This window comes from Balaenoptera physalus, assembly GCF_965194825.1.
Source record: "Balaenoptera physalus genome assembly, chromosome: 3".
NCBI classification, from domain to species: domain Eukaryota; kingdom Metazoa; phylum Chordata; class Mammalia; order Artiodactyla; family Balaenopteridae; genus Balaenoptera; species Balaenoptera physalus.
The window spans coordinates 23080570-23095013 of NC_138890.1; the positions used below are offsets into that span (position 1 = coordinate 23080570).

At 34.9% G+C, this 14444-nt stretch overlaps 1 protein-coding gene across 1 annotated transcript in view; it reads left to right on the top strand.

Moving 5' to 3' along the window:
* Positions 1 to 12720, top strand: part of LOC309657057 (uncharacterized protein) — a gene marked incomplete at its 5' end in the record, with an annotated part of 131418 nt that extends 118698 nt beyond the window's left edge. The window contains one exon of the mRNA XM_082454017.1: positions 11694 to 12720. Within this exon, the coding sequence (XP_082310143.1) occupies positions 11694 to 11792 (99 nt within the window). The 3' untranslated portion in view covers positions 11793 to 12720. The remainder of the gene's footprint in view (positions 1 to 11693) is intronic.
* Between the last annotated feature and the right edge of the window lie 1724 nt (positions 12721 to 14444).

The following is a 14444-nucleotide window of genomic DNA, read 5'->3' on the forward strand; positions in this document are numbered from 1 at the left end:
GTTTTAGATAATTTCAATGGGTATCATAATAGAAGATACATAAATCTCCAAACACCTTGCTCTGTATAGAGAACATGGAGTTTTAAAAATTGAAATTATCTTTTTTATGCATATGATCATATTTTTGTTTGCATTTTTAAAATTTTCTTTTCTATTTTTAGAACTTCAGAGTTTGTTATTTATATTCATTTCTTCTGCCTTTAGCAAAATGTCCCCCTCCCCCTTGTTCAGTTCTGAAGGGTCTTGAAGTGGTGAATGACAAGCTACTGAATGCATCCTCAGGCTCCCTGTGATGTGTTTTTAATAGATGTAAAATCATGAAGTATTATGCAAATAGTTATTGTTTTGTAATGGTAATACATAAGTCTAACATTGAGATAAATAGAACAACCCAAATGAGAATATAGCAGGATGTTGTGTTAAAATTAATGATCTTTAAGCTAAAATCATGAGTAACAATGAAAATATAAAGTTGCTTCTTTCTGAAAACTTCATAAAGCAAAAGCTATGAATTCAAAAACAGAACAAATACAGTTTTATTGTGCAAGACAGTAAATAGCAATTGCAGGTCCTTTTGTGTTTTTTTGTAAGGATTGAGGATGGAGATGAATTATAAATTCTGAAAGATATAAAAACCGTTGCGTTAGAGCACTCGATGTAGAATACCGCTTATTTTTAAGTGTACCAAACCTAATAACAAAAACATGGAAGAGCTTGTAATTTATATAGTTCCTGCTATGGAAAATAGCATGTGTTGATTCCTGATTTAACATGCCTAATATCATTAACTCTAGAGTGAAATTTGATAAGAATTTTTCATGAGTACCTTGAGAGCCTTATTGTTTTATACATTAAGAAGTCATGATTACATTTTAAAAGAAAATACAAAGCCAGCTAGCATATAATGCTGAATGACTGCCTGCAGTGTGTGTGCATGTATGTGTGTGTGTGTGTGTCTGTGTTTTGATCAAATAATTTGCTTTCAGTTTTTTATTTTTCATTAAATTTTCCCTCGAGTCCTTTTTACTGCTATGCTCAGTTTGTGGACTTCCAACATTTTAAATTACTTTTTTTCTCTCTCTTTTTAAAGATACTCAGACATTCTCTTATAAAGTTACTTCTCAGGCCGATATTGTTGAAAATTAAGGTCCTCCTCTTGTCCCCCCCCCTTTTAAAAATAGTTTTCCTTGAGTGCTTAGAGTTAACTTGTTTCAAAGCTTTCTTATACTAGACTGAAAACAGTTAAAGCTTTGACTGTTTTTCCTAAAGAGACAGGTTTCAGATACTGATTTTTGGGAAAGGTTTTCAGCCTTTGAGAACTACACTAAGTATCAGCAGCGTTCATTAACTAAATTTTCCCATTAATTATGGTACGTAAAATTTCTCCATCCGTGGGTCAGTAGCAAAATAGGTAAGTGAATATATAGAAGTTTTTTATTCTTAAACTGTTTTATGTTCAAAGATTATATTCCTTTCAAATAACTATTATTCTAAGCATATTGAATATTGTATACCTAGGGTGTAGAAAAGCACCTTGGTCAGTTTAACTGTATGTAAAGTCGTGTATATCTATTGAGCTAAAAATTCTTCCATTATTTACAGTACTTTTTACAGAAGGACGTTTCATTCACTGCAATGTATGTTGCTTCAAGGATTTAATGCAAATTAGGATTTATACATTGGGGAAGTGTTGAAGGGTAATGGTATCCTTGTGATTTTTATTTGTGATACTGTGGACTAAATGTGAATAAGAAATCAAAGGAGTAATTGGGCTCCATGGCAATGAATAACAATGGAAATAAACGGCAGTGTTCAACAAATGGCGAGTAGGAGAGGATTTTTCTTAAATCTGAAATTTAAAACATTGCTAAAAGCCTGTTTTATCAAAGCTTCCACATACAGCTAATAATCTGCCAAGAAGTATATACTAATGACTTTGTTATTCTTAATTTTAGTCTTTTCTCCAGAGTTTAAATCCCCAGACACCACCACGATAGGCTTTTTCACAGCACCTGTCCTGGGTGTGTGCCTGGCACTGTTGTCTTTTGTCTTCAATATATAATTTTGTTCTCTCATTAAATGTCAAAGAAACCAAATCACTGATGCTGTTTCTGTCCTATATTCTATTTATTTTAACAAGAGGTTGAGCTTCTCTGATGCTGGTCTCTAACTGGGTTTGTCCAGAGTCAGTGGAGGAAAGAGAGAACACTGCTCACCTATTGATGTGAAAAACCTGAGTGAGAAGCTGATGGAAGAGCCAGGAGCCAATCTCCTTCCCTTTCTGCCTCTCATCTGAACCCTAGACCTGACCATGACTCCGTGGGTCATCCAGTTGATTTTAGAAGGATAATACTTGTGCTTGTTCTGCAAAACAAATTATAATGGAGTTATAGTAATTCTAAAGAAAACAGGATTATACTTAATTATGAACAAATTGTGGAAAAATACTTTGCTAGTATTTCATTTTTGTAGGAACAAACATGGCAGATCCCTTTAAGCAGTGTTGTTTACCTCAGGTGAATGTTATTGTGGCAGCTTGCAGGACGAGGCAAGTTCATGAGTACCTGAATAACCTCCCCAATATTATGTTGTATCTCTAATTGTTGTAGGTACAAAGGAAGAAAACATGTGAGTGCTTTACTCTATATAAGGCAATATATACTTTCGTTCATCAAGAAAGTGGATTTCAAATCATATCTTCTGATTCCAGATACAGCGTTCATTCCACAGGATTATCCTATTTCTCCTAATTAAAAAGAGACTGCTATTGGTCATCAGCTGTGATTTCTGAGCTCTAAGAATTACTGAAGAATAGGTTTTCTGTTGGTTCCACAGCACTATTACACTGTGCTGGGGTATGCTTTGACATTTTCAGAATGTCTAAAAATGTGTCAGAGAGAGAGAGGGAGAGAGACAGAGAGGAGGGTATGAGCAACAGTGTGTGTGAGAGAAATCCTGGTTCCTGAGGGGTCAAGGATATGGACTTGGTTGTATCTGGCCCTGTGTACTTCTAGAATCTGTGCTGTTCTTGAATCGTATTGTAGTGAGAAGTATGTTTCTCCATGATTATTAAAAGTTAGTTATACATGGTGGTAAACTGGTAAATGCTTCAGGAATGACTAAGCAGAGATTCTGGTCTCAAGTGATTGTCTTGGCAACTGGTACTAGGTTAATTTAGCCCCACCAAGAGCTAATAGTTATCACTGCAGTTTGTGGGTTTGAACTCTGTATATTTGTAACTTAATGCAATGCAACTATGGTGCACCTTAATAATGGCTCACCAAAAATAAGGATGAGTTAAAGAAACTAGTGAGATCCATTATTGTGTGGGAAGGTTGATGTCCAAAATTGTCTTCCAAGTTATTAGAATTCAGAAATCCATTAAACTTTTGGATGTTTCATAACAAGAAGGCAAAAACTGCTAAGACTTGCTGCCTAGTGTCTAAAGATAAAGTACCTATCAACTACTGACAGTAATATCCCCTTATTTAGCCAGTATGGCCACAGGGTGAACTTCCGTTAGTAGTCCCTATAGCTAATTTTAACTTTTATATTACTAAAAGATCAATTATTTAGTGAAACATTTTCTAAAATTATTATACAGTTTTTTACTTGAGCAGAACAAACAAGACAAGAATGAACTCTTTGTGGCTTAATTAGCTTTGTTAATACCTATGATATACCTAATAAAGTGATTGCTGTTGATACTCTTGAATATAGGATTGAATGAGCACTGACTGACAACTAGAGTTGCCCTATAACTGATTCTATACATTTGCTTTGGGGATTGTCTTATTTCTGGTAAAGGTGGAATGAAGCAGTGAGTGGCTACATTTATTCCTTAATGGAATAACCTGGCTTTTTTCTCTAGAATTAATTATCAAGTTAAAGAGCGAAGAAATGATTTTCCAAATGGTTCCATAAAAGAGGCTTAGAAACAGAAAGGTATACTGAAAAATATGAGATTTGGAGTCAAGAGACTTGGGTTCTATTTCCACTTCTAACATTTGACTTATAGTAAGTTCTTAACTCTTTGCATCTTATTTTCTCTATCTTTAAAATGATATAGGTGGGCTTTTTAAGAGTTTGGTTGGGTAGGGGAAAGATTCCGCTGTGGAAAGGAAAAGTAAGTTTATTAAAGGAAAAGTAAGTTTATTATTTACTGAGGTATAACTGACAAATAAAAGTTCTGTATGTTTTAAGGTATACAGTGTGATGATTCGGTACACATTTACAATGTGAGATGATTACCACAATCAAGATAATTAACATATCCATCACCTCACATAGATGCCTTTTTCTTTTTTGATGTGTGATGAGAACACTTAAGATGTATTCTTAGCAAATTCCAAGTATACAATACAGTATTATCGACTGTAGTCACCATCTGTACATTAGATTCCCAGAACTTACTCATAACTGAAAGTTTGTACCCTTTGACCTCCCCACTTTTCCCACTTGCCAGTCCCTGGCAACCGTCATTCTACTCTCTGCTTCTATGAATTAGACATTTTTAGATTATGCACATCAGTGAGATCATATTTGTTTTTGTTTTTCCCTGTGTATTTGTTTTTCTGTCTGGCTTATTTCACTCAGCAAAATGTTCTCCAGGTTCATCTATTTTGTTATGAATGGCAGGATTTCCTTCTTTAAAAGACTGTATAATATTCCATTTTATATGTATATCACATTTTCTTTATCCATTCCTCCGTGAGTGGACACATAGGTTCTCCACATCTTAGCTATCGTGGATAATGCTGCAAAGAACATGGGAGGGCAGATATCTTTTCAAGATACTGATTTTACTTCCTGTGGGTATATACTCAGAAGTGAGATTGCTGGATCATATGATAGGTCTATTTTTAAGTTTTTGAGGAACCTCCATACTGTTTTCCATTCCCACCAATGTTATACAAGGGTTCTCTTTTCTCCACATCCTCACCAACACTTCTTATTTTCTTGTCTTTTTGACAATAGCCATTCTAACAAGTGTGAGGTGGTATCTCATTGTGGTTTTAACTTGCATTTCCCTGGTGATTAGTGATGTTGAGCACTTTTTCGTGTACCCTCATAGGACATTTACATGTCATCTTTGGAAAATGTCTATTCAGATCCTTTGCCTATTTCTTAATAAGGTTATTTGTGTTTTTTGCTATTGAGTTATATGAATTCCATATATATTTTGGACATAGCAAATGTATATATCCAAAAAACCATACGCTTATCAGATGTATGGTTTGCAGATATTTTCTCCCATTCCATAACTTGCCTTTTTATTTTGTTGATTGTTTCCTTTACTGTGCAGAAGCTTTTTTTTTTTTTTTTAAAGTTTAATTTTTATTTATTTATTTATTTATGGCTGTGTTGGGTCTTCGTTTCTGTGCGAGGGCTTTCTCTAGTTGTGGCAAGCGGGGGCCACTCTTCATCGCGGTGCGCGGGCCTCTCATTATCGCGGCCTCTCTTGTTGCGGAGCACAGGCTCCAGACGCGCAGGCTCAGTAGTTGTGGCTCACGGGCCTAGTTGCTCCGTGGCATGTGGGATCTTCCCAGACCAGGGCTCGAACCCGTGTCCCCTGCATTGGCAGGCAGATTCTCAACCACTGCGCCACCAGGGAAGCGCGAAGCTTTTTAGTTGCTTGTTTATTTTTGCTTTTGTTGCTTATGCTTTTCGTATCATATCCAAAATATCATTGCCAAGACTGATGTCAAGGAGCTTTTTCCCCTATGTTTTCTTCTAGGTGTTTTATAGTTCCAGGTCTTAAATTTAAGTCTTTAATCCATTTCAAGTTAACTTTGTGCATGATGTAAGGTAAGGGTCCAGTTTCATTCTTTTGCATGTGGATATCCAGTTTTCCCAGCACCATGTATAGAAGAGACTGTCCTTTTCCCATTGTATATTCTTGGCACCCTTGTCAAAGATTAGTTGACCATATATGCGTGGATTTATTTCTGGGTCCTCTGTTCCATTGGTCTATGTGTCTGTTTCTATTGCCAGTACCACGTTGTTTCTATAGCATTGTGTAGACTAGATGATTCTTAGTAAAATTAGTTATTTACTGAGCTTTTATGTCAGCAACTAGTCTTCACCGGAACTCAATATAGAACACTTTTATAATTTCTCTTTCTGTCTTGAGAACTTAAGTAATCTGCCCAAGATCAGGCGGCATGCACAGAAGGCCCAAAGGGCCGTGTAACTCTCTACATCCCGACCTCAGGTCAGGTGAGAGTTGCTTTTGGAACCCAATTAATTATGGGGCAGGAAAGCATGCACAATGGGTTATCCCATTGCTTATACAGTTAAGTCACAGAAAGGCCAAAATTAGCTTTGGTGGGGTGTGAAGAGAAAGCTAAATGGAACTCAACTCTAGGGTCCATAGAACTTAAAATAGCTGCAGGTATTCCCAGTGATTCAGGCCTCAGATATGTATATAAATATGTCATAGCACTTCAAAACCTTATTATGTCATTAGTAAGCCTTCCCCTTGGTCCTGAAAGTACGTACCACTTTGTTAAGACAGAACTTAGATTTAATTTTTAAAATTGCCTTTCACATGAAATCTTAAAATCTGGGTAGAATGAGTCTTTTGCATTTTCCTATTTGATAACGTAAGCTTTACATTTACAATAAAGCATCATAAGGCTCCATTCAACCATAACATTGTGATTCATAACTTTTACCATTTTTTGATAATTTAGCTGCATTCAAAATAGTATCTTTTTATATTTCACTCTCATGGCAAAGCAGCAAGGTGCAGTATCTTCTCAATTTATGCCTCCTTGGGCTCTTTTCCATTTTCTAGGTTTGCTGATGTGATGTATAATAGAAAAGATATTTCAATCTCCATTTTAACAATTTCTTTCAGGATGTAGTGGCGTTTTTCAGTGTCACTTGTGCTTACTCTAAGCCCTCTTTGATAGTCAGTGTGGACCATGAATCCTTTCATAAGTAACATTAGAAATGGTATTTTTATTGTTATTGTTATGATACTGAAAGTGTTATATAGAGTCTATGTGATGAAGTTTCTCATGACTTTTCTTGTGTAATTACTTTACTAGTGAAATACATCAGTTTATAAGTTGGATTAATGAAGTAATATTTGTATCTTAGAAGATAACAAAAACTAGTAGAGCTCAGTTGCTCAGTTACCTTAAAGAACTTTGCTATACTTATGTAAACCTGTGAAATGATCTTCCCACGAATGTGGAAAAGGATCATAGTAAAATACAGATTTGTTTATATATTAACTGGTAGTCTATCAACAAATTATGATATTTTTGAGTGTTCTGTGACAGTGTCATTTTCTTTCTTCCAAAGTGTTTTGGAGGTACTCTGGTGCATCTCCCTGAAAAGAATCAACTGTCCTTTTCCTGCTTAAAGTCAGGTTATTTCATTTAAGTGTCTAATACTTACTAAACAGGGATTAGCAAACATTGCTAAATACAGTTTCATTAGCATTGTAAATTAGGGACTTAGACTGCGCTCAGAAATCAGGTTTTGGAAAAAAGCTACAATATTCTGCAATATTTTGATCAGATAGCTTTAAAAAATTTATTTTAAAATTCTGTTCTTTCTTTGCATATTGAAGTGACCTGTTATTGAAAAACACCTGGTCAGTTGATTGCATTTGCCCACTCTTTGTCTTTTTGGTTAACACATGGCCAAAGATGAGTGTAGCTTTAATGTAATTTCAGTGATAACTGTTCATTCAAGAAATTTTTGTTTTCAGGTATTGTAGTTGTTGGCAGTATGTTGATGAGTAAAACTAATGCATTTTCTCCCCGTTTCACACAATAAATATTTATTGAGTCCCCGCTATGTCTGAGGAGCTCCGTTTAACCCTCCCAGAATACGCATTCTAGGTGCAATTGGGGTGCTCACGTTCATTTTTCTCAACAAGGTCAAGTCATTTAAAATCTGCCAAGAATTTGACCCACTATTTTCTCTGAGGTTTGGACTTCATTTGGGAATTATTATGTTCTATGCTTATCTTTCAAGATTAGGTTGCACTTCTTGGTATTCTTTTTTGAATACCAAATACTTGTTTATATGTGTTTTTCCCTTATTAGAGGAAGCTTAGGAGAGCATTACCTTGTGGTTTCTATATTACATCTAGGTCTAAGCTATATTGCTGCCTGGACATATTATAATATTCTGCTAAAGTTTGGCCTAGCATGGTGGGATTAACATGGAATCAGCTTCTGAAGCTGTTATATTTGGAGAAATTCAAAAAACCATCATGCCAAAAATTTGGTGGGCATTTTCAATTAAAAATCTAAATGTTTTTAGATCTGTCAGAAAGATCATGATTATACTAAACAAGCAATGAGAATATAAATTACATATTAATTTGTTCTTTATTGCAATGTAAAAATTTTAAAGTGTAGAGCAGATTCTGGGGTGGTTGTTTGCTTTAGAGAATATCTACATTTACCTGCAAGTAAAATTATTCGATTTAGCAAAGTGTTATTTACACAAACTTTTTAGGAAGTCAGTTACACAAGATTGAGGTTCATCTGAGGTTGTAAAAATATATTACAGAATAGTGTAATTTCTCATTGCTACGTAAAATGTTCTACTGACATTTAGCAGGGTTAACTAATATCCTAAGAAGTTGTTATAAATGAACATGAATAGATCTTTTCCATTTCCTTCCTAGTCTGAGTTTTAAAATTCTAAGAAATTTTGTATTCAGTGAACCCCTAAAAGGGAAAGAATTCATATGTACTAATGATTTTATTTCTCACATTTCTCTGTGGAAAGGTATGCTTTCAAATTAGATAAATATTCCAAGTTTTTTTCTGGATTATTTTGTCCTTATAAAAAAACAGTTATTACTTGAGTTATAATTTCCTACCACACTGTTCCTAACCAGCTTAATGGAGGAAATATTTCTTCCTTGATGAAAAACTTTCACCAAACCTTCTACTGTTATCAGTGTCAGGAGGACAAGGCAATAAGTAAGCATAATTAGACTAGAAATATGATTAGTACTGTGGATTATGATTTTATTTATAATTGTATAATCCTACAGTCTGATTTTCACTTAAAGTTTCTGTATATACTTAAGGACGAAGAAATTAATTGGTCACCCATATACACACTACTGTATATAAAATAGATGACTAATAAAGACCTACTGTATAGCACAGGGAACTCTACTCAATACTCTGTAATGGCCTATATGGGAAAAGAATCTAAAAAAGAGTAGATATATGTATATGCATAACAGATTCACTTTGCTGTACACCTGAAACTAACACAACATTGTAAATAAACTCTACCCCAATAAAAATTTAAAAGTCAATAAATAAGTATACATTCACAGGAAGTTGCAAAGACAATACAGAGAGCTCCCACGTATCCTTCACCCACTTTTCCTTTAACGGTTATATTTTACAAAATTATAGTATGACATCAAACCAGGATTTTTATATTGGTGTGTGTGACTGTGTGTGTGTGTGTGTGTGTGTCATTTTATCACATGTGTAGATCTGTGTAGCCACCAGGAGAATCAAGATAGAGACCTGTTCTATCACAGATGTCAGATGCCACTCAGATCTCCCTCGTGCTGCCCGTTGCAGTCACACCACTCCCTCCCCCTACCACCCTGACCCCTGGCAATCACTGATCTGTTCTCCATCTCTATAATTTTGTCATTTTGAGAATGTTAGATAAAAGGAATCATACACTATGTGACCTTTTGAGCTTGGCTCTTTTTCACTCAACATAATGCCCTTGAGATCTATCACAGTTGTTCAGAGTATCAATAGTCTGTTACCCTTTATTGCTGAGCAATATTCCACAGTATGGATGTACCACAGTTTCCTTACCCATCACTTAGTGGAGGACATTTTGGTTAAGGTTGGGTCTGTTACAAATAAAAATGTTAAAAAAATTTGTGTACAGATTAAAAAAATTAATTGGTCACCTAATTTGATTATACCTAAGGCCTACACAATATCTGTGTGTGTGTGTGTGTGTGTGTGTGTGTGTGTGGTGTGCATGTATGTGTATAAAAGAGAGAATGCTGTAAAGTTTGCATTCCTTTCTCAGCAATCACTGGATAATCACTGGCTCCTGATACTTTTTCCGTGTAGAGTAGAAATTCATGGTCATCTTTTCATAATGCTATAAGTAATTTTAATATACTAACTGGTAGTGACTTAGGGACTTTACTTATCTCATGTAAGATAAAACCAATGGACAACTAACTAGATGAGAATTCTGAACATCTTCCTTGTGGTTATGGGGAAATTTGCTATTTATAATACAATTATATTTCCTTCAGGAGGCATGTCTTAAATGCTGAACTCTTTGACGTATTTACTTAAGGATGATTTGGTAAAAAGTTGTTGGATGGATTTGGAGAAAGAAATTAATCAGTTTACATATAAATTCCCTTTTCTGAATCATCTAACATAATTTAGAATGACAATCCAGTTATCTACAGTTTAATTTTCTTAGTAAGTGTATGATCATTTTCTCTGCTGGAGTTGGCTTTGTGATTTTTGAGCAGAATATTATGTTGGTATTTAGATTCAAAGTTGAAAGAAGTGTTGAAAGCTGTCGTTATTGCATTTCTACTGACTGGAGTGGGTATTCTTCTAGGTGGTAACTGTATATAGCAAATTAAAACAGACATGATGCTTACATCCTGCAAGTCTACATATCCAAATATTTTAAAATATCATTATAATTGTCTTTGGATGTTTTGCTCATGCTCTTTACCTTCTTGCTGATCTTGTTACTATTTGTATAAAAAGTTTTAATTTAAAGTATATTCCACTGATGTTTCACGTAGAATATATCATACTCCCTTAGGTAACATGCTTTGAAAAAGTGGCCTAGTGTATTTTTCTGTGCTACTAACAGAAAATCAATAATTTATTAATAAGACTTTCAGACCCAGAGCATCATTGGGTTGGGTTCTTAACTTCCTTGCAGCATAATTATTAACTTTTCCTCCTCTCTCATTTCTCTCATCCTACTGATCACCATATCTTATCCCATCTCCTTAGAATTATGTCCTGAATCTGGTAGCTTCTTTCCATCCCCTCACGGCTCCGTTATTACTTATTGCTTGATTTGTTAGAACTGCTGCCTCTTAAGTGGTTCCCCCACCATTAGTCTCCCCTCTCTAATTGACCCATTGCACAGTCTTTCTTTATAAACATAGTCTTTCTTTTAAAAAAAAAAAATTCTGCAGTTCACAATCCTTTGCTTGACATAAAAGACTCACCTCAGCATCCTCGATGGTGTACCTCAAGTTCTTTGTAAACTGAACTCACTTTGTATTGAAAATGCTATTATCTTTCAATAGCTCCATACTTGTTCCTTGTCAGGCAAGGATTCCGTGTCAGTGGAAGGTAATCTAATGATTACTGTAAATTAGATTAAGTTAGATCATTCTATTTATGGTGACAATTGTAATAATTTAGCAAGACTTACTCTAAAATTTGGCTCAAACCATCTCCAAGATAATTCAGACAAAGGGAGTTAAGCCCTTCTATAGTAGAGACTTCTAAGGATTCACCAAACCCTGTTTTGTCTCCCTGTTGGCCCACATCAAGACTCTTTTTCCTACCCCTCCTTACAATTAGATAAGGCTTTGTGATATATAACATTTTCATCTGTGTTCAATAAAAAAGCACTAGTTTGATCCTGGTCATTCATTCTCTTCCCTCATCTGCCAGCTGGAAGCAGAGAATCTAGCAGAGGACTCCAACCAAGGCCCTGGAGGAATGGTGGAGCTACAAGATGAAGGAAGTCTGAATCCCGGAATGATCATATAGAAGGCCATCTGTCAGCCAGGAAGATACACATTGGGTTTTTATTGTGATAAGCCACGAATTTTAAAAACTTGTAGCTGTTAGCATTAGCAACTTTACTGCACCTCACAGTTTAAAGAAAGGTGGTCTACCAGCTGCTACTACTGGAGCCACTTTGAAAGTTCACCTTGGGAGTCTCACTCTTACCTCGTGTGATCCATCACATAGGCAAGTGTGGTTCATTGTTATCAGTGCTTCTGTCAGTATGCAAGACATCCTTCATCAAGTTCGATTGTGTGATCTTGGTGGAATGTATTTAGTTTTATATAATTTGCTATTTCATTAACTGAAGATGCTATAACTACTCTTTGATTAATAATTTAAGAAACTATTTTCAAAAAAATTTGGAGACATTATAAGAATTGATAGCCATGTGGAAATAAATCCATTGTCTCCCAGAGTGCCTGGCAGGACACGAAGTTTAGTGGTCTTATTAAGTGGTCTTGTTATTTTATATAAATATGTTATTTTTCTTGGCTATGCACTATATGAAGAGTTATTTATTATATGAACCTGTTTAATGAGCTGTTTGTGAAATACCTAAGCATGGAAATCATAGCCTTTTATGTAAATGTGGAAAATGGGATGATAGAGATCTGAGTTCAAGTTATTTTTGTCACTGTCTTGCACTTTATTCACAATGATTTTAGATGAGCCTCACATACAGAATATTAAAAAGAAACGTGGAGCCATTCTATTTGAGGCTCTTCCAGGAAGCCTACTTTGCTAATGAGTTCCATAATATATGCCAGGTGATTTCTAGTTTTTGAGTATTAATTTATTTAAAAGTAAGGAAAGGATGGATAACTGATATCCACAGGTTCAACAAAACTAGAGTAGTTGTGTTAGGTGTTAGAGAAACAAACAGAAAAAGACAAGAGCTTTACTTTTAGGAAGGAGCCTACCCTCTGGTAGATAAGTTTTACATTCATCATTTAAGTATAAACAAAATAGTGAATCATATTAGGTTTCGCTTTCTTATTTCATTCTTAAATGAAAGTAAAATAGCTAAAATATGGGGCAGGGGAAGAGACAGATAAATGAGTGATTTGACATATCCATGAAAAAGATGTTAACTGTATTATTCATAATGTTTGACTATATATTGTTCGTACTTGTCCTGTCTCAAACACTACATAGAAAGGATTTAAAAAATTCTGGTCAGAGGTAAAGAAGGAAAGAATAGAGAAAAAAAGGCAGACAAAAATCCAGTTGACCCATCTCTTTTCTATAGTGTGGTTTTGTTTTCTTCCCATGTTGAGATGAGTCTTTTTAGTACATCTGGAAGTGTTGTTCAGGTTTTTATTATAAATGCCCTAGCTATTGTAGGTATTGTTAATGATTCAAGCTATATCCAAAAGTGTAGTCTGATATTTGTTCGCTCATTTCTTGGGCTTTTGGATTGAACAATGTTCTTTCATCATTTAAGGGAAAAAATTAACTTAGATGCTAATAACAAACTCTGGAACTTTGTGACTTCAGTCCATTTGTAGCTCCTGGGCAGTGCCATTTTGATTGAAGTCCAGTTCAATCAGTAATATCAATAGACTGTTTTTGGCTAAGATTATAATGGCCAGTTCTATGCCTGTTCTGGAGGAATAAAATATGATGCTCTTCTAAAATATTTTATGACACTTTTCCCCTACACTTAGTCATGCCGCTAGTAGTTTTATTTCATTTTTTCTGAAGTTGATCCCAGTCCTTGGCAGTGTTTCCTGGCAACCTTTTATGCACAATATTTGTAGAATTGTTGAGGTGGAAGGTGTCCTGTGTATGCAAACACGGAACTGGTTTTTACCATGTTCTGTTTTACTCCATGGCCTCTACAAAGGTATCATTTGTATAAGACGTTTTCCTTCAGGATGTTTTCCTGCAGCTTTGGGCCATATCCAGCTTTAATGAAGCATCCAATTTTGGATATATTACTGCTTCACAGCTACATATTTGATTCTTTGCTGTCAATATTTATGAAAGTAAATGCTAGAATAAACATCTGTGTTTCCTTATTTCTGAAGCCTTCATTCTGTTGAGCCTATTGATTTTGCGTTTATTCTACAGAAGTGTAGTTATATATTTCCCAGTCAACAATATATTCACCATTGCTGGATTTGGAGACACAATGTGGGGGAAAATACAGCTGGTCGGCTAGATTTAATTTACTAGATTCTTTTGCATGAAGCAAATCCGTGGTATCCAGATGTATTTTCAGTTCAGAGTTCTGTTTATCATTTGCCTACCATCAGTAAATTAGCTTGACTAGCAGTCATATCTTTTTGAGGTTAAGCAGTTACTCTTTTCCTAAGCCTTTCTCCTTAACCTTTTCTACTTAACCATGGAGTTAACTGTTTACCCTATTATTATGCTATTATGAGCTAATCTGTAGGTTTTATTACCTAAACAAAATGTTTATAACTTAGACTTAAATGCTTGAATCTTATTTTCACTATAAATTGTGTGTTGTTAAAATGTATTTGGATTTAGAATTCTACAAATTTTCAGTCTAGATTTAAGAAGAGATATTTACTTGTCTAGGAGACTGTTGTGCTTTCTCTGCCATATTAAGTCATTATTCTTTATTCAAATAAGAGATGAGAAAGCTGATAATTTTCAGACTCT